Source organism: Falco punctatus (assembly GCF_963210335.1).
Source record: "Falco punctatus genome assembly, chromosome: 5".
NCBI lineage: Eukaryota > Metazoa > Chordata > Aves > Falconiformes > Falconidae > Falco > Falco punctatus.
In genome coordinates this window covers 70,566,735-70,588,553 of record NC_137584.1, presented here as the reverse complement: position 1 = coordinate 70,588,553, position 21,819 = coordinate 70,566,735, and the positions used below count along the sequence as shown (strand labels likewise).

General features: G+C 34.9%; 1 protein-coding gene across 2 annotated transcripts in view; it reads right to left on the bottom strand.

Annotated features, from left to right (window-relative positions):
- ASCC3 (activating signal cointegrator 1 complex subunit 3) overlaps positions 1–21,819 on the bottom strand; it is a 284,673-nt gene that overhangs the window by 96,147 nt on the left and 166,707 nt on the right. For both annotated transcript variants that reach the window (XM_080390028.1, XM_080390029.1), the window contains exons 15-16: positions 8,805–8,996; positions 8,252–8,476 (exon numbers count right to left, since the gene is read on the bottom strand). In XM_080390028.1, coding sequence (XP_080246154.1) covers positions 8,252–8,476; positions 8,805–8,996 — 417 coding nt within the window. The remainder of the gene's footprint in view (positions 1–8,251; positions 8,477–8,804; positions 8,997–21,819) is intronic.

The following is a 21,819-nucleotide window of genomic DNA, read 5'->3' as shown; positions in this document are numbered from 1 at the left end:
TGCACTGAAGTAGCTACAAAAGCGTTCAGTTCTTCCTAGACTACTACAGGGAAAAAACATCTAATACAGCCCACAGGTTATTATTACTCAACTGGCTACCAAGGTTGATTTCAGTGTTTCTTTCCACGATTCAAATGCCTTTCAGTAAACAATTTGAAATAGCATTAGAACATCGTCCAATAGTAATGTTTTTCCCCAAACAGCCACTTTCACAATCATGAAAATGTAAAATTCTCATTACTGAGGACAGTGAAGTCTGACAATTAAAAGACACCCCCCCCCCATTTTTTGCCTCCTTTCTTTAAATATCTAACTGTATTACTTACAAATTAATTATTTTCACAAGTTAAAAGTAAAACTGAGGGAAAAAAGTGGTTATGACATACAGTTTGGTTTCATACATGGTACTGAAATATAATACTGTTCTTTCCTTCCTCCATCAACTTCAATGAATACTCAATAATATGCAGTCAACAACAAAAAAAGGCAACTTCTAAATATTTGCTGCCATCTAGTGTTCAAGGAAAGTTCTTAGGGATTGTTTTAAATTTATACCTTTGTTAAAACTGTACGATGATGGAAGCCAACACATTAATAAAAACACTTCAGAGTAATTATGAAATAAATTATTTACCAAGTTAGGAGAGGACTTCTGTTATGATCTAGGACATGTAGTATTTATGAAATCAATAAACAGACAAGGTGATACTTTATTAAAACAAAGAAAAAAGTTCTAAATTTTTCAGCATTTCCTCAACCATGTATTAGGTATCTAGTTACAGATGGAATAATCAACGAGTAGAAATATTTACTATGTTGACATTGTATTGTCTGATTGCAGCCATCACACAATGCTTTGTTTTTAAAAAATGTTCAAATGCAAATAACGTGGTATACTCACAAAAAGAAAACTTGACTATTATATTAATCCAACTCACTGTGTCATTTTAAATGAAAAAAATCATCAGCATCAGAAATTTTCAACCAATTGTTCAATGGCTGATGCCACCATCACCAAGTGACATGCTTAGTAGTCTGCATTTTCATTACATATTTTTTTTTAAAAAATGGTATCCCACAAATTTTATCAAGTTCAACAGCATTTCAGAGGAGGTGTTTTTGATATTCAAAACAGTGCAAACAGATACAAGTAGCATGGCTTTTTGAGGGTAGTTTTTAAAAAATGAAGTTTTCTATACAGATTAGAAAATGGCATAAAAATTTTACTGATAATATACTGTATGTATTATATAATATAATCCATAATATACTGCATTTTTTTACAGAAGAATGTTTAGTTGCTATTATATTTGTATAATTAAGTCAGATTACATGGATGAAAAATTTCTATATATGAATCAAATATCTGTTAAATGTAAGAGAGGAATCTTTCTAACAACCTAATAAGCATTTTTTGGTTTGCTTTGGAAACCAGTGTATTCTGAATTACTATTTCAGCATCTGAAGTGACTATGGTCTTATTCCTGTACAGCTTTTGAGATAATTTCTTAATGCTACTGGAATTGTCCCCAGTGGGACAGAATCTCCTCTAATAACACGTGACCACAGGACTGTTTATATATCTGAACTACACCAAAGTTGTCATTACCTGTTAACTCCAAATAACTTGTCTACCATTTGGACATGGCAGCAGAAGGTGAGGGGAGAACAGATGAGGGTGCTGGTTTCATGCAGCTCAGGTCAGGCCTCAGTGCCCTGGACACCCAGGGAGAAAGCTTTAGTTCCCCCCAGCCTGTGCTTTGCCCCATTCCCAGATTAGCTGTTCAGTCACCCAGCTCCTGAGTGATTTTTTTGGAAGGCCTTCAAAGGAATTCTTTGTCTCTTCTGAGAACCACAACAGTTGCCCACTCTTTCAAGGCAAAAAATAGATAAAGAGGTTTGTCCCAATTAAACAAGTCACCACCTTTTACATTCCTGATTTCACAACAAAATCATAAGTAAATGCAAGGAAAGGCACCCCCCCTGGGGAATGTATACCTACTGCCAGGCACCGCAAATCCTCTCAGTTTGTGAGCTCTCTGGGGAAAGGAGTCATCCCAGCAGCAAGCTGGGGTCCAGCTGTGGATGTCAGGGAGGGCTCTTTCAGGTGGAAACAATTAGGAAAGGAATGGTGACCTGCATTGTATGAGCTATTGATGATAGTTCCCAGATAAGTTAAAGTTTATGGTCTAATTAAACCACATCCCCTGCATCTTATCTTTCTTCCTGTATCTCCAGAAAATATAGCCATAGGTATTTTCTGTTTGCCAGCTGGTCAACTGACCCAGGACTGACTCGCTCCTCTCAACTAAGCACCCTAATCAGCTGTTTATTTTATTCCTTTTCACATTCCCTTATGCCCAGTGGCACAATTTCAGCAGGAAAGGAAAAGGGCAACTTCATGCCTATGTTGCTCATCACTGACCATTTACTCTTCTACTCATTTTTAAAAGAAAAAAAACCCCAAACCAAACCAAAACTCAAAACAAATCTGCAGGAGAGAATTCTCAGTGGACTGAGGTGCTGAAATACATGTTCAAAGTCTTAATTTTGGTGTCAACTCCATGAAGTTGGGTGTATTTCAGCTTTCCCCACTCTGCAGCTTTACTAAGAACAAACATGCTGGGACACGAATCCAGCGCGCTCTCTCTGCAACTAGACAACAGCAAATGCTGAAGGGCAGAAGGTGGCAATGAGAAGCAAGCGTCACATAAACTTCTCCCAAATTCTTCAACTATTGCATCTCAGGGTCTTTAGTTAAAGGTATTGGCTCTGTATTTGATAGCTTTCATTCGAGTTTTATTTCATTTCCATACAGTTTTTGACTACCATTTAGATACAACTTGCTGCAGCAATATGGTCTAACCACCCAGCTGGCATCCTTTTGTGTTTTCTGAATCTGCCACTGATTCACCTCAGCCAATATTTCCTGATTCTTGTCCTAGGAGACATGCATTCATTACTTCATAGAACTCTGCCATATAATATCCCATTTGTCTTTGTTCTCACCTGAAGCATGCAGGTAAACCAGTGTGTTTCTTTTATAGGAGCAGAACTATTCCTTTGCCCGTTCTTTCTGAAAATTTCTGCTTCTAGAAAATGAATTTTGAAATGGGAATAAGAAATACCCGTTTTCTTGCATCATTGCTCAAATTTTCTCTCCTGCAGCACATAAGCCTAGAAAGGGTAGAAAATTCAAGGCTCTTGATTCCACTTAGTGATTGTGTGGTTAGGATTATGTATTGTATTACCCCAAATATCAGAATAATTGCCTCATTCTTACCACCTACCTATTTCTGCCAAGAGATCTGACCTAGATAAAAACAACTTCATATTCTTGTGGAAACATGGAGTCTTCCCGTATTTCCAGCTGCTACCTTCATTTTACTAGTTCTTCTTTTGGCCACTGATCTGTCTATAACAAATTAAGAACTTAATTCAGCAGCGCTTCTGGCCTTTAATTGGTTTCTCTTTACAACTACAGCATAAGCATTTGGATTTCCTGAATGACTTGTAATAAAAGCAGACCCAGCTCCTAAAATATGTCTTTTTATTACACATCAGTGCGGATTTCTCGGTGCTAACAACAGGCTTTTTTATGGCAAAGATGACAGTGGTCATCAGCATACCGTCTAGATTTCTGTAGCGAATCAGTCAAATATATATTTTGTCTCCATAGAGTACTCTTGCTACTGCCTAAGGGACAATGCCTACAAAAGATGACCAAAATGGAATGTGCTTCCTAAGATCATCTACTGATTAATACCATGGCATATGTTTTAGAATATTTTTTTCACAGTGCTGCAGCCTATGGAATAGTCATCTCCAGAAAAACATAACAATTTCTAAAACACCTGTACACTTCTCAGAGGATTCCACTATCTTAGACCAAATCAGCATATATAGAAGTTTTAGACTGACTCAATTATGATGAAGTTACTTTCCAAAAACCCTAACACAATACCTCCTTGTAACTGCTCATTGTGTGGATTTCCTGTAAACTGGCAGGTGCTAATTCTTCATGCATGTCATGACAGAAGGATAATTAACATCACACATACCAGATGACAAAAATGGTGGTTTCATGCCCTTGTTTCTCTATTGCTTTTCAGCTTTTTCCATTGATATTTCTACTAAAACCCATTTATCACAGCAATTAACAAAATTCTGACTGCATTTTCAGCTGCTGTAACTGTACTGCAGCCACAGGATCTTCAATAATTTAAAGCCAGGAGTACACTGTTCTTTTCAGACACACTACCATTACATAAAATCTGAAAAGAAATAGTTCTGTGTGAACTATTTTATCAGTTTTCTGCACTCTATCCCAAACTCCAAATCCTGTGGTAGAAGTGCTGCATTTCACAAACTCAGAAGTAGTTTTTATTATACTGTACATCACATACTTCCTGTATATCTTTGATTGGGTAAGTTTAGATGACTGCCTCCAATGAAATCAAATTATTGTTCTATTCCACTAGTTTTTTCTTCTCTACTTCAACTATTTTAACAGGATAAGAGAATTAACTTCTTAATTTTACACCTTCAATATGACCAAATTATTTTTGCAGTGTCTACTAGCAATATTTTTCGGAGAACTACTTGGAAAGTCAATTACTGTTAAAAGTCACTACATTTGTGCTAAGATTTTCTCTACTTCTGGAAAGAATTTCACTAATGTGTAAATATTTGAAAATAAACTATTTAGCAGAAATACATACTTCCCCAGACAAACAATCCTCTTGTTAGGTAAAAATCTAAATAAAGCTTCATGAGTAAGATTGCTTTTATTGCCGTCAGCCTTATCTAAAATTGCTGCAACTATTTTGTTTCCTTTTGGACAATTTTTAGTGTTTCATAATTACTGCACACATTACTATTCTAAGCTCACAGACCTCTTTCCTTGTTGAATGTCTTGCTTTTTGATACTTTTTTTCCCTCTTCATTAAGTATCCATTTGGACATACTCAGCTGGTGCTAGAGAATAGTATATACCTTTCCAAGTGTTCAGTGATTTCTTTTTTAACAGCTTTTAAGCTAGCGGAGTGCTTACTGTTAAATGTAGAGAAAAGGAAAAAAAAAAAAAAAGAAGATACTACTACCTTTAAAAACTGCTGTTAAAATCACAAGCCTGGGAGACATTAAAATTGTTTTATATTCAAACAATCAACCAGGTCTGTTTGACGTTCAATGTTTTTTTTGGTGCTAACTCCACCAAAGTCAATGCTAGCAGCAGCTTGGTACCTTAATTAACTGTCTAGTATAGTAACACACAGAAACATACAAGTAGATATTTACTACATTATAAATATTTTGTTAAGCCATTCTAAATATTCCTGTGAGATAAATACCTAGGACTTAAAACTAAGAATTTGCAATCTGTACAGTGGAAAAGGAGGAAAAGGAGAAGAATCCTAATGTCTAACTGTAACCAAATACGTCTTTTCTTCGTTACTGAAAATGTAATCACTTTTAGAATTAAAATTTTTTTTTCCTCTGCACAAAATGTAAATTCACTTGTCTCCTCATAAAAAAAAAAGCCCAAACGCAAACCAAACCCCCTTTTTTCTTTAACCTTGTATACAATAATCACCTGCTTTCTGGCCTTGCTGGAAAATTTGTGCATTTTGGAACTACAGCTCAGATCAGAGGGACAACACGCTGTCCATTAAAACCTCTCTCTGCAGAATAATACACATTGAAAATTTTTAGCTTACATCTCATACTTTCTTAACTAAGCATTCTTAGCTGAAAGGAAAGAAATTGGACTGCAGCTTTTGATTCATCAAGTCAAATCTTTTCCTCATATACATCTTCCATACAAATCCCATCACGCATTACAAAATCTTCACTGTAGAAAAAAATTACACTTCTTTTATCTCCAGTACTGCTAAAAGACAGGCTGTTCCAGATGCTGTATTTCAGGCAACCTTACTTATGAGCACGGTAATTAATTCTTGTACTGGCACTGGTCAAAATTGTCTTTTTTATTTCTTTTTCTTATTCACTTCTAGTTCTGGTTACTTATAGAGAGCTGTCATACCTCTTTTGAAACTTTTTTTTGCTAAGCTAACCAATGAAATTTTTTAGGGTATGTCAGTAAAGTATTTTTCCCACACAGGCTAGCTTTTCTACTGGAGCTCTGCAGAAGGAATGCTTGAGATTCCCAGTGTAATTCATGCGGGCACACCAGCACATCCACACACCACCTAGACAGTTTAAGGCAATACAGACCAAGCCTGAAAAAACAGTAGCATATAGCCATGCCATTTGTTTTTCACAGCATGCCCATCATAGAGATCTTCTCTGATCCAGTTCAAAATAGGTGCTTATTATTCCATTGTCTTTGTAATTCTTCACTGACCTGAAGGCGTTCTGTGAGATGGGAGGACTAAATTTCTAACATTAAAATAAAAAAAAATTGAAAAATAAATCCTTTGCTGCAAAGAATTTATGGAAATCAGGATTAAAGAAACTGGATTAAAGAAAGCCTTTCCAACTCTTTTTTTCTTTGTCTACTTCATGTATCTCAAGAAAAACAACAAAGCTTTTCTATGAAATCTGGCTGGATTCTTTCCTAGTGAAAAGGTACACAGTATTCCAGGACTAGATCTCTCTCTCCTAATTTCTTGGGGTGCTGAACAATAACTACAGGTAATCCTCGCCTTCACAACTGACTAGGATTTAATTTGTCACTGCTAATGTGTAAATTGCTACTATTCAATTTTAAAGAACTGAATTTCCATCCAGTTCCACTTAAAGAACATTCACAACTATCCATCTCCAGGAATATAAAAGTGTTGTCAAAAGGAAGCAGTTGAGAGCCCTACACCTGCCCGCCACAAGCGTGCCTTCCATTTATTTTTCCTCTCTCTTTTGTGGTGGAAAGATGGATGGGAAAATTCCAGATGGCTCCTTCTCATCACATTTGTGTCTCATGTTGACTAAGAGTTCCATTTCTCTCTTCCCTCTTGTACTCAAGACCACTCCAGAGTTGAGGTAAAGAGGAGTAGCTGTGAGCACAGACAGCTCAGTTTTCATTCCCCCACATTTGTGTGTGGAAATAGTTGGAATAACAGTTAAACCTTATTCTGCTTCTGACATGTGGCTGTACTTGGGAAGATATTTTCCCTGTTAACAGGAACTGAAGAAATAAGTTATGAGACCTCCTTAAAACAAAAAAACCCAATACCCACCAAAATCATGAATGATAAAATTTGATCATTTGTAAAGAATAAAGGAATGAATCTTAACATTTTAAAACAATGTATCAATTTATGCTCCTTTCCAGAATTTCATTTAAAAATTATTATTTTTGATTGAATAATGAAAAGACTTAAAGTGATGAAAAGGTAAAAAATAAAAAGAAATACGTAAGAATTATATAGATAAAAGAGAACAAGTATCTTAAAAATCCAAGACTATTTCTAATAGACCTATACCTAATAAACTTCACATCGTTCACAGGGATAATCAGTTTTAAGACATCAATGCACACTTCAGTTTAGCTGAACTCCTTTACTTTTATTGAATAAATTTCCAGTGCTTTTGAAAAAGTATTCTCTTTTTCATCTAAGCGTGTTTAGATTTCTTAATTTTCCTTGCAAAAAGTGTCTCTGTGTGTGTATATACATATTTTTAATTGTTTATTACAATAGGCAGGTTTTGAATCATTATATTTTAATATGACAGAGGTCAGTACTTCCAATACAACCACAGCATTTTCAAAGAAAATGCATTATAAGATTTAAACTGAAGCAAACTGGGAACTTCCTATTTATAATAAACCAGTTCTGATTACCATTGTGAAAGAGAACAAAGAGAAGAATTCTAGGGCAGATACGTTATTCTTCCTACATTGCAGTGAACCATGTGAAATAAGTTTGCTTATACACATACAGACATGCTTTAATTTTTTTTGCAGATTTTAATTTTCAATTATGAAGAACACTTACTAAATTCTAATAAAGCACTTCTGATTGAAAGGTTTTAAGATGCTGTGTTTCTACAACTTTATCTTAATGGTATTTTGACCCTCTGTACTGCTTCTTATAGCTACTACCTTTTGTAAAAGGCCCCCAATATTTTCATGTGTAACAGTTCACTCCTCTTAAACATATACACTTACAGATTACCAGTAATAATAAAATTTCCATTTTAGATATTTTAAATGTGACAATATTGCATTTTTGTTTCAAATAATATTAAACCTTTAAAGTTTGGTAGTTTCTGTAAATGAATCAAAGGTTACCTCTGCATTTAGGTTGTCTGCAAGGCTTTCAAGAAACTGGCTTTCAATTGGATTCTGCTGAGTAAGAAGAGTCAAGTAATGACTGAGTTTATCATGAGTTGTAATAATGATGCCTTCTCCGAATTTGTCAAACTGAGGCCGTCCAGCTCGACCAAATATCTGCATGACATCTAAAATTCCAAGGTCAACAAAGGAGCCTCTTTTTGCAGCATATATTTGTGTTCCCTGGTTGAGGAAAAGTTAATAAAAATTAACATAAATACACACGAATATAATCCTGATGAGCTGAATACTGAAATTAGGCAAATATAGCATGATTTCGGAAGTGTACTTTAACTAATCCTTTCATAATCTTTGATATATTTAAATCTTTACTATACAAACCAGACTCCCACTGGAGAGAATCAGTTTAATGAGATATAAATAACATTTCAAGTCAATCAGACATCTCGCCTCCAGGCCCGAACCCCACAATAACAATCTTGCTATCTGTAGTTTTTTACAGGTTTCTTTTAAGACTGATACCCATGTGTAGAGTAATGGAAGCTCTTACCTTAATAACAACAGCATGAGCAGGAAGATTGACACCCCAGGCAAGTGTAGCTGTACAAACTAAGACTTTGATATGTCCGTTAGAAAACAAGTTCTCAACCAAACTTCTGTCTTGCCGCAGCATTCCTGCATGATGAATACTAAATCCGTCTGGAAACAGCTCACGTAACTGCTTATTTCTGGATCTCTGTACCTAGAATGGACAAGCATAAAAATGAAATTCACTCCTAATTACAGTACAAGAAGCACTGTATTAAAAAAAAATTACAGGGAAAAACCCACTGAATATTATTATGAGTCATATGAAAGAAACTGTTTCTATCAATGTCAAACTTTTAATCAACACCAATACGGCATGATTTTTCTATACATAAATTTGGATTCTATTCTCATTTTCCAAAGAATAAACTTACTTATTTAAAAGAATTCTTTTATAAAAATATAGCTTCAGTTAAACAGAGATCCAAATTTACTGATAAGCAGCATGAACATCAAACGTGAGAACTCATGTATTGCATTTCCTCAAAAGCAACCCCTTCAGACTATGCAGGCAGTTAGGACAGGCTTAAGGCAGCAGGCCACACACTATATGTAACATTAAGGAGGGGATAGCTTTCCCTGCCATCAGCCATTGCATCAGCTCAGGACAGCGTGTGGATTAATAAATTCACAGTACAGAATCATACTGTTCACCCACCCTTCATTTCTACCTCTCCCCCCTGCCCCAGGAGGCCGGGATCTCAGTCCACAAAACCCCCGGCCCTCCAGGCCCTCCAGCATCCGCTGCGTATGAGGCCCATAAGCATGCCTCCACTATTTTTGGGTGCTAGCTGCAGCATGCGTCACCTAAAACACATATTGACTGAAAGTTAAGAAAAACTAATACATCTCCCTTCCAAACACTAAGCTCTGAAACTTGAATTGTTTTGGCGTGTGCCTTCCAGAAGCAATAGGGAAGGAAAAAAGAAACCCAACCACTTAAAGAGAAAACCCAAACTACTGCAGTTCATGCCATTTTAGCCCAACAGGAACAGTTGCCTTTCTGTTCAAAACAAAGCTTTGGGCTAAAGGTCACGTACCACAAAATGTACAGCTCTTTTATTACAATTAAGATGACAGGAGGAAAGGCATGGTAATCCTGTTGTAAACTGGAATAAAGGACCTTCAACCAAGCTTATATGAGCTTAAATACAAGGTCAGAGAGCATACTGTGTAGAGTCTCCTTACTTCTGCCCTTGGCTACTGGTTTCTCAGCTCTTCATGTTCAAATGTCTCTAATTTTCCACAAACACCTCCATATTCCTAACTGCTACACTCGGTAGCTACGATCCAAAATTGATTGCTGCTGAATATGACACTGGAGGGTTGTGGTAATGATGACTAATCTTTCCTTAAAATGGACTTCTTTATTACCTTTGTCAGCAGAGAATCTTTACTTTTCCACAGACCACAAGAGTTAAGTATTTTTTATCATTGCAGTTTCAGCCCTGTATAATATAGTGACTTAATTCTAGATCAAATTACTATTACTATCATGACTATTACTATTTTCTCAATCTTCACATTTACTACTACCTGACACACAGCCACTGAGAGTTGACTTAAGTGATACAGAGTGGATAAAGCAAAGCAAAATATGGTTCACAGTACTGGCATACTGCCAGTCATGAACAATAAATCTCTGCAAACACAGAAATAAATAGGGAGATGGGAATGCAATTATAAATGAGGACATGAAAAGAAAAATATTGTGGGCAAAACACATTTTTCAGCTTCACAATTATCCAGCTTCTCAATATCTGATCTTTCCTGCTTTATCAGTAATTATTTACTATTCATTTAAAGGAAATCAAATTCACCTTTTAACTACACATGATTTTTTGGCAAATTTAATTAACTGCTGTAGTGCTTAAAAATGAATAAATAAGAAATTAGGAAAGTGGCAGTGCAGTTCATGAAGCTTATTCTTTATGAGTTAGCAGACGGAAACATATTTCATAAAGAACATAAATGCACCAAGGTTTGCATTTATATACTTTTTAATATATATATTTAAATGTATCAACAACAAATCTTACAGAAGACAGGCATGTGGAAAATTCACGTCAGCTGCAAATTTAATTGTGAAACAGAAATTTGTATCGATCTTGATTACATTCAGAATGTGGTATAAACATTTAACAATGTAATTAGGTTTTGTCTTAAAGCAAATTTTCCCATGTGATAAGACAACTACCAGAAATTTTACTTTATCAGTAGAGCGTGTTGTTTGGTGTTGCATTTCTATTTTACAGGTATCAAAATAACTACTTTTCAAAAAGGAAAATTTTTCAATATAAACCCCTACCCTTTAAATATTATAATCTGTAGCTGAAAAAGCCAAATCTTGCTCTCAAATGTCCACAATTTAAAAATTACACGCCTTTGTTTGTAACCTCATTGTTTATGCTGTTTAATGCAATTGAAAGACAGGGCAATTTATTAATGGGAAACTAAGAAGAGTAAAATTTCGTACTACTATACATGGCAGGTAACTGTATTTGTTTACAGTTTTAGGACATAAAATTTCACTAATTTAGAGAAAGGAACTTGTAAATACAGGAAAAAGGAGGAGGAAGGGGAAAAAACTATGACAGAAAACACATTAAAATATGCCAATGCTAGTCTGGCTATAATTCAAGTACTACCAAGCTGTTTAAAAATACATAGGTACATCAAGACGTATCCGTATGGTTGTGTTCAGAACGAATATCCACATACTTCTAAAACATCACCACATTCTGAAACATCATCTTTGAAATAATTAATATTCAGAGGTTTTGTCTGTTCATTTATTGAATCTATGAAATGCTAGACTTCCAGCTTACACAGTAACCAGTTTAGAGACGCATTAAAGTTTTTTTTTTCCAACACAGAAGATGAACTTTTTTAAATGAAAAACTGACAGCCCACTTCTGACATGGGAAAAAACAAATGCTGAGCAAATCGAATCACTGATTACCTTAGATGATACCATTAACTGCACAGAAATTGAACTCATTTTATAAAGATACAGGCAAGTTAGTTTAAGAACAATGAAGTAACCCATTATTATAAAGTTACACTCAAGAAAATAAAATTAAAAAATAAATAACATCTCTCAGTGATGGCCTGGAAGACTGCTCGCACAGCATATCCTTTAAAGGCAATGTATTTGCAAACAGACGTGCCAATAAATGGCATGATTATTCTATTCAATCTGGATTTTAATGGTTGCAAGACAACAAAACCAACGACTACTAAATAAGGGAAGTGAAACTATAAAAAGTTATACTACTCCCGTCTTGTTCTATTATAGACTAAAGGTTTTCTTAAAATGTATACCGAAATGTTACTAAGTGCCTCAGGTGTACGGAGAAGTTGTTATTACGAGGTCTGGCACTGGTCTCCTGATTAGAATTGATTTTCTTTCCCCTCCCTTATTGCTCAAGAGGGCTGTAGATTTATGACCTTTGCTTACATGTGTGTGTGCATCTAAACCAGTATGTATTAAATAAAATTCCTACTTTAGCTTGCTGCCACCTATATTTCTCCTTTAAATGTCTAGAATTTCATGCAGTTCTTGATTAAGACACATTAAAACTGTCACATTTAGACACAAAAAAAAGTCACACATAATTTTAATGAGAAGTGAAGCATATGTATAAGAAAAAAAAAGATTTAATCAAGCCTTAGGGTATTTCAGCTATAGACTTAAAAAAGATAGCACCCTTCCTTACCCTTTTCTTGCATCTGGTATCGCAAAGGTATCATAATTCATAAAGACTGCATGCTTTTTGTCTGAACTATCAATATTATGTGAATGAAAGAATGAAATTTTTAGTATGTTTATAGCTATTTTTTTCCTTATTTTATCTAAAAAACAAGTAAAAAAAGAATAATAAAGCTTGATTATGAGAAGCAGCTGCCAATTGATTACTTCTTGATAAGTGAAACACCAATTTATGTCTTTTCTTTAATCTCCAGTTGCTACACTCACCTAGGACAGACTAAGTAGTTCACCACTACTTGGTAAGATCAAGTTTTTTTTCTTTCCATAAATTACATATTTTTTCTTTCTGCTTCTTCATTTGAAGATACTGTTTGCAACTTTGAATTATGGTGTTTTTTCCCCACTAATAACACAGTTTTTGACTTTCATGTATTTTCTTCCAGTAACAGAAATGGCACAGGCTATTCTAGCATTTTTCTCACGATGACCTTACTATAGTGAAACTTCATGCTTGTGACCTGAAGACTCAATCATTGTAATTTCCTTTCTGTGGAGTTCACAATAGGGCAGCACTTGCAGTTTGTTCAGAATGCACCATCATATTTGTTCACTGGTTTGAGCAATTCTGAGCAATTTATTCTCATCATTCTTTGCACTGTCCTGACACCCTGCAAAGTACCAGCTCTTAATTTTGAGGGCTCATCAGCTTCACTTGATGAGTGTTGGTGTTCAGATAGCACAGATATCAGAGACACCTAAACCAAAGGAAGGTATATTTTGCTGCAGCCTTCAATGAAGGGCAGTTTTAATTAGTGCAACTCCTGTGTAATTCATACAATTGGATTATTTCCAAAATAACTATTTTGTGACTTTTCTGAAGACATCCAAAAGTGTAATTCTTAGGTTGACCTAAAGTGTTTTAAGTACCAACAGGGCAAATGCCTCCTCTTCCTCATTCATATTAATCGTACTGCTGGAATGTACTCTGCTGGTTCATTTAAAGATTATCAATTGTCTTTCAAAATTTTTGAGCTCAATGTAAGATGTGAGAAGTCTCCACCTGATCAGGAAGTAAAGCAAAATGAAAAAGGGGAAGCTGAAGAGTCCATCAATGGGCTTATTCCTGTCCTACAGGAATACAAATACAAAAAACCTAGCATGTCTTCTGCATGTATGAGAACTGAGAGAAATGGAAAGAAATGATCAAAAGATTGCATGATCATTCACCATTTTTGCTCTTCAGAATTTACTACTTACATACTGCATATTAATTAATCTATACAAGTTAAATTTTATTTATTCTTTTTATTCACAGCTTACTCTTTTATTCATAACTGCTGGTTCAGAGGGGAGAGATCAAAACCTAGTGCCAATAAAACGATGGGACGGGGTTTTTAAATATGAAATGAAAAAATAATTTACTGTTACAGAAAAAAAAGTGAGACCCTTTAATATGCAGTTAGAGCAATTATATGAAACCTAGAGAAAATACTAAACCATGAAGATGAGCAGTAACACTATCTGACAGTTTATGAAAGAAACTGAACATGAAGAAATACAGATTAGAGTCTAAAGAGAGAAAAATGGAATGCATTTGAGCTACAATGATTTTACCTGAGGACTCTCCTTTTATGAATTAGAACTTTTATTTGTATTAATCAACATGTACTGTCTGCATAATAACTAAGTTATCAGCAGCTGTTTCTAGGACAAGGATGAAGTGGCATGTTAAGTGGTAACAGTAAGATTAAATTACTATTTTTATTACAGAAGCAAAGAATTAACTTTGAAAGAAATTTTCCTTGAAGGATTTAAAAGTTGACTAAATTTCTGTGATGAATATATATATTAAACAATTGGTCCTTATCTTGCATTACCTTTCACACTGCTTGAGAAACAGCATAAACCGCAAAATTATTAGTATGTACTAAACATGTAGTAATACACTAAATCATACATAAACAACTTGTCATGAGGCCATTCTATAAATTTATAAATACATCACTTTGTAAAAGATACCCAGCAGTTAAATACTTTGGATTCAGGTAATGCTTCTGTGTTGATCTGCCCTCAGATTACTTCCCTTGCTTCTTCCTGGCAACAGCAGCATTAGCTTTGCTGACTGTTCACCCTGCAGCTGGTTCCTGTGAAGAACCCAGAGACTACTGAGTGCCCTCCTCAAGCAAGATGACTTACATGACCTAGCAGATAATTTCTGGATAGATGCAGGCTGGCCAATATGCTATTCTACTTAATGACTATACATACTCATTCTCTACATCTTTACTTTTTAAATGTATCTAGCTATTAACTTTGTATGGTTATCCTGAAGTAATATCTCTGTCCAACACTTATCCTTTTACTGGGTTATAAATAGTGGGTACCTGGCAAGAGAGTATTTGAAAGAGGTAATTCTAGCAAACAAATGTGAACCAGTTTGCATTTCTCCTGGAAGAGTCAATAATCTAATTGTCTCCCTCTGGAGATTTAAGTTCACTGTATTAAAGTTAGAATTCTTTAAATCTAGGAGTTACTGATCTGATTAATTTACTTAAATCACCTCAGTAAGTTCTATAAAATATATCTCTGAAGGAGAAAGAGAGTAGTGTAGAAACTGCTTTGCTTAAACACCTCCCTCTATCAGTATGAAGAAAACAATTCTTTGAGTACCATCACCAGGAGTACATTATTCAGGACTAATTTTCTGTATTATAGTATTACAACTTTTTCTTCTGAACCGTCTCCTCTGTGTGTGTATACAGGTTTCTATTGATTTGGGCTTGTCTCCTGTCAATTTGTAATTTAGAAACACTTGTTTAGAATAGGAATCTGTCTGTCCTTAGTCCTCAGTAGGCCACAGACCGTCTTGCAACTGAATCAATTACTGATTCTCACATAAAAGGGTTTAAGAACTTAGAATGAAAAATAATTATTCTGTGAAAACACACATGGAAAACAGCACTAGGTTTAGATAGAAAGGAAACATTTGTTACAACGACCCAGTTTAAGCTCTACCACTGAGTGAAAATGCAGTAAAAATAACAATTTCCATATATTGTATGATGATAAACATCCTTCTATTGTTTATAGCAAGTGCAATACAAATTATATAGGGACATTTTTGTACTGCTTCAGTATGATGAAAATCTGGACTTCACAGTGAACAGAAATCTGCACCTAAGGAATCTCAAATTTTATTAAAAGAAGTGTCAAAACATTTCAATTTAGCAATAACATGAAAATGCACAACAATTAAGACTGAATTAATTGCATAACATCACAATTCTAAAATTCATGCAAAATCATGTAAAGCTCTGGTTTTCTTTCTCATCAGTTTAGAATTAAACTGTTCTGAGAGTAGATACACAAAACATGTAAGATACAGCAAGGTATCCATTGTTCTTCATCCCTTGAGACAGGAAGCCCTGTCATCATACGTGCTGACCACTTGGGAGTACACAGCTGAAAAAGTCATCAGTCTTGGTCTGTTTTGCCGACAGCACAAGTTTTCAGTGTGCTGTTAGAAAACTAACCAGTAGGGAAGATACACAGCATGAAAAGAAGTTGATAGAGCGAGAGAGACAGTTTGATGACATGTGAGGGTAGCATTGCAACAGCAAGTATGAATTTGTACCAGTTTCAGTTTAAATTCTGACATCCTCCAGAGACCTAGTTGAACCTTTTGTTGCTGTGCTTAGCAGTGCAAAGATTTCAATATTTCTGCTTCAACAAGAAACTCATACTGCATGGTTTCCATACAAATATTTGTTATATTTGAGTACACCTCTTTGCTGCGTAATACTCAAAACTGCCACTCTGCTGAGCCATGACAATACTGGATGCATTTTTACTCTGAGACAATGAGAGCAGAAAGTGTTTTCAAGATCCTTCCAATATAGCTGCAGCCTACTTATTACATATCATCATGATTTTTAGTGCAACTCCTCCTCAAAGGCTATACTGACTGAGACAGCATTAACCCTGCAAGAAAAAAATCCATTTGTGAACATTAACCGCATTTCTCATTTTGTAATTAAACCGTAACAGTCCACTACAACTTCACAGCTATGCCAAGTGATGGATTGAGGATTCTTCAGAAGAATGGAATTTCTCTTACAAGCTTATAGGTAATTGGAAATGTGCAGTATGAATTAATAGTCTATAGGGTTTTCAGTTTTAGACTGGCATCAATATGTTGGACATGAAAAGCTGAAAATTATCTTAAAACAGGAAAATAATTTTTGGAGATGAACCCTAGATATTAAATGTCTTGATTTGCTATTGTGGCTTGGTTTCTTCACTTTTCTAGCTTCTGCCCTAGAGCATGGAAGAAATAAACGTAACAATACTAAGCAGTCATGATAAAAAAAATGCAAGTCAATAGAAGTGGTACAAATTCCTAAATTAAAAAAAGTCAAAATTATACTCACCACTCATTAAGCAACTTGAGCTATGTAACCTGAACTTTAACAAGAAAAAGATAACTAAATGAGAACATCAGACCATATGCAGCACCATAAAAATAAGTGTTTTTCACTAATACCTGTGTAATATGAAAACCCATTAAAAAATCCATGATGTAATTCTCATCATATAAAGTATTTCTTATTGGTACGCTAATAATATCAAACAAGTCTCTGAACTAAAGAAATTTTATTCCTACTGTGCCTTTGCTATTTTAACAGAATTTCAAGGATTCTGTTATAGTAACACTTTGTAGTTCAGTGTTGCCAAATGTTAAATCTTACAAGACAAGCACTTTTGAGAAATCTCAAAAGCATATGAAAAATTATAGATGTTTATGTATTTTCTTATTGCAATATTCATGGAGTATTATAATAATCTGATTAATGATAATGTGGTAATTATTTACTTTATCTGCTAAAGTACTAACACAAAAATAATCCTTTGAGAAACCAATGTACCTTTAAGTGGTGGGACCGGTGAAACCCAGTTTCCTATGAATTTTATATTCCTTGTGCCCTTGTCTCAACTCAAATGCATGCCTCATCAGATTTCCATAACCTCATCTCTCCCAGAATTATCTCCTTGACTTACTGTTTCATATATTTTTCCACTGCACCCGCAGGACAAAGATATACATCTTAGAAATGACATCTGTAAGACTTAGGCTCATTATCAACACTGCCATCTGACTATTACTAACACCTTTGACAACTGGGTTGTCTTTTTTGTTAGTTTTATTCCAAATTACTAGCAGGCTGCTCTCTGAAATTCTGCAACCTCAGTACAGAACTGTGAAGCCTGTGAACTATTAAACATCATTCAAAGTCAGTTTCAAAGTCAACATGACGTCTTTACACACCTAAAGGGCACAGAAGTAGCACCTAATAAGTGATGAAGCAAAGTTTATATTACTATGCTCTTTTGGCCAGGAAACTTTGGAATTTAGGGACGGATTGTCAGTTAAACTGAGACAACTATTAGGCTCGCTGCCAGAGGAAAACAGCCAATGCAAGAAAGGAGCATGCTATAAAGTTACTTTCATAGAGCTCAATTTTACAGCCAGATCCTGTTCAAATGTAGGGTATTTCCCCCAGACTTCTGCTAGTTATGAGATCCCTTGTAGTTTTAAATTCTATCTACTAAAAAAACCTCAAGGTTTTATTACTCCCTCCTTACTTTAAAACAAAAAAATCTCCTCAAATCCAGCCTTTATACTCCCAATATTTTATGTCACTTACTAACATTATATTTCATACTTCATGAAGCCTGTGAGATTATTGCTTTATAAAGTTTAAAAATCACAGAGATGAAGACAATTATGTATAATTAATTTGGCTTTAAAAGACTGTTTTCTATGTGTATAGTTCTTTAAGCATGTACCTAGTACATATACACCTCCCCAACACTGACACTTTGTGCAAAGGATGACTTATTTTCTTGTGCAAGTGATTTTTATAATATATTTACAGAGATCTGAGAAAAACATTGCATTGATTCTAATTCATTGATCTGCCTTGTCTGAGGTTTGTAAACTAGATTAGAAATCCTCTGTCAAAACTGAGGAGCCCAGTATCATTAATATATTGTAATTCATATACCATTATTTTAAAGCAGGCTAAACAGTTCTTCAGCAAGCTAGCTTTATGTGTCTTACCCACACATCAGATAGATCTCAGGGAAAATTATAGCAAGTGTCTCACATATCAAGCATACCATGGAGACTAAATTATCTGGTATTGGAAGAAGTAAGGAGACTTAAACTTTCTCACTTAAGGCAGCACATAGCAGCACAAAACAGGTGAGAGGAGAGCTGCTGTGATGCTTCCACAGTCCTTCTCCAACCCTGATTAATTCCTGTTTTTCATACTCTGTTTACTTATCATGCATACATTAGTGCTAATGACTGCACAAGTGTTAGATGCCATACTGTGAGCTTCATTTTCTTTAATCTCTTAATTATATTAACAGTCTTTCTTCTGTACAATTAATAGTCATACCTGTTAAAGCCATTACATCCTTCATGCATTTAGTCACTTTAAAAATGTTTGTCGTCTCACAACTCTGTCTTCTTTTAAGAGCAGCTTAATCTCAAAAGGCTTTGCAAAATTGTTTACCTAGAAGTTGAACTCATATCTGTAATGCTGCATTTATTGGGGTGTTGGGACTCTGGGAGGAAAGCAAATAGTGAACAATGCCAATACTTGCCTTGAAATAAGTGTGTCTATATAATTTACCACTTGAAGTAGTAACATTGTCAAACTGAATATCTTTATATTGTTTTAAATGACAAAAATAATTGAAGCTTAAGTAAAAACATATATAAAAATAAAAAAGTTTTTTTTCCTTACTTTAAGACTGAAAGCTAATACTATCAATCTAAAAGAGTTCTATAACTAACACTGCAACCTCTTTCAAGATTTATTGACAGCTTTCCTATATAAAAAGAAACTTTATCTGACTGTACAGAACTAAACCACATACCATGGTTCAGTGCTATGGTAAATACCATGTTTGTGGAGTTTGTAACACACACAAACTACCGGGTTATCACCAGGATATTGGTTTTCAGTGGTTTCAAGTTGGAAATACTGAATTATGAATTGAAATCAGAATAAAAGCAGTGGAGAATCTTTGACTCTCACAATCCATAAAATTTTTTAATTAGATTGTGAGTCAGATATTTTAAAAACTTTCACTGTTTTGATTTTCTTATTATATACTTTGAAAGCTAACATGAAATATATTTTATATAAAATGAATGTAAACAACAATGTATAAATAATAAATAACATAAAATATATTGCAGAGTTGGTGATCATATCATCACCCATTTTTAGATATTGGTTTACACATCTAAGAATATTTTTACTTTGCAAATTCAAATATTTTAATTTCCTTCTGTTAATTTTGTATTTGGATTTCAACTAATTTCTAAATATTTTTTTTTGAGCTCCAAATATGGAATTGCCAAATATTGTGTCACAGAAATTGTACACAGAATGGAAACGCAGAGGCGACACTTACCTATAACACTGGTGTTTTCTCTGCTATCCCCAGTGACCACTCACTAGAGGAAAACCTACTGAGCCTGTTTTCTGTGATAGTATTGGACAACCTTTCTGATGTGATTTATAGAAACAGACTGATGACTTGTAATTCTTGGCATAGCCTTTTCAATCTTGAGATCAACCTAGAAAAACTTCCTACTCTATTTCTTTTTTGAGGAGGCATCACTTGAGATAACTAGATAGTTCCATCATACGTGTTTAATCTGCACGCTGCTAGAACTGAAGATAAGAGGGCCAGCTAATGCTGTTTGATGCAGAGAAATATCACCAGAAAGTAACTGCTTGACCATTTGAGACAGGCCACTTTGCCAGCAGCTTGATACAGCAGTGTTCAGTATGAGATTAAAACACTGTAGAGGCCTACAAGCAGATCTGTACAGCTGCAGTAGGAGTCTGAGCACCCTTCGCAGTCAATGGGCATCAGACAGCAGGGCTTGTTCAGTGCTTCTGCTCCCTGACCACCCTTTGTCAGCTCATGGTTGAGCACAGGCATCCTCTCGGCTCCACTACCTGAACTCCAATTACAACAGGACCACAGAGACATCATGCATTTGCAGTTACCAAGTGCAGTCTTCTAAAATCTGTGTGCTATAATCTTAGCCTGAAAAGTACTCCACTGGGGTGCTTCAGATTTAGACAAGCGAATAGGAATTATCCTGGAAAGAACTAAAGACAAAACAGACTCTCAAATAACTCCATTGCAACAAATTTTTATTGTAACTGACTCAGGTGGCACTGTCTCCACACTCCCAGATGGCACATATCAGTAATAGCTCCTAATTATCACTCCTATTCCAAGTAAATTAGAATCTGCATTATCTGTCTTCACACTAATCTTTGCTTATTCTGATATTGAATACCTCCTATCACAGAGAAAACGAAGAAACAACTGAAAAGTTAATGGCTCTATACCTGAAAATTAATCAGATCATCCTATGGTTCTAAATGCATGAACATAAAGAACTAAAGAACATAATGGGAAAAATAGGAATGAAGACTTTTCATCCTTTTTATTCGCAACAATGGAAACTTAACAAGGGGGCATTATTTATCATAAATTCATTTTTTACTTGTTAGAAACACCAAATATAATTATACACCTTCCTATAAAATGCTACATCCCCATAACCCTTTCTTTGCCATGGACAAAATTATGCAATACATTCATAGGATCTGTCCTCATCACACTTGGCGCAGGTCATAGTGCTAGTTGAAAGTACGACAAGAAACAGTTTTCCCCAAACATGACAAAGTTTGTAAGAACATACTGTAACTGAAATGTTCCCAAACTGTTGTTGTCAGACAAAGAATGGGATTAAATGTCTAGCTAATCTCAATTTTCCCCTACTAAAAAAAAGGAGAGCAGATGTTAAATGATTTTTTTTTTTCTTATCTGTGCAAATTTCTACAGTTACTGGTTTAACTTTTAGTTTGAGTTCAAGAGTTTAGTGTTTGATGAAATTAGTTGCCTATGAAACCCTGAAGTTGTCTGAGGGTCTTGGGTACAAATTCAGCCACTGAGGAAAAAAGGTTTCCACTAGTATCAGGAATTAAGTATGAACCTTATGGGGAATCCCAACCCTACCCCCTCAAAGTCCCAAAAGAAAATGCTTGGTAGAGTACTGGTACTGCTTCAACCTCTACCTTTAAACACAGTATATACTTTATTACAGAACAGAAAACTCAATTCAGGAAACCCTGGATTGCTACTTTGACTGATGGCTTCCTGT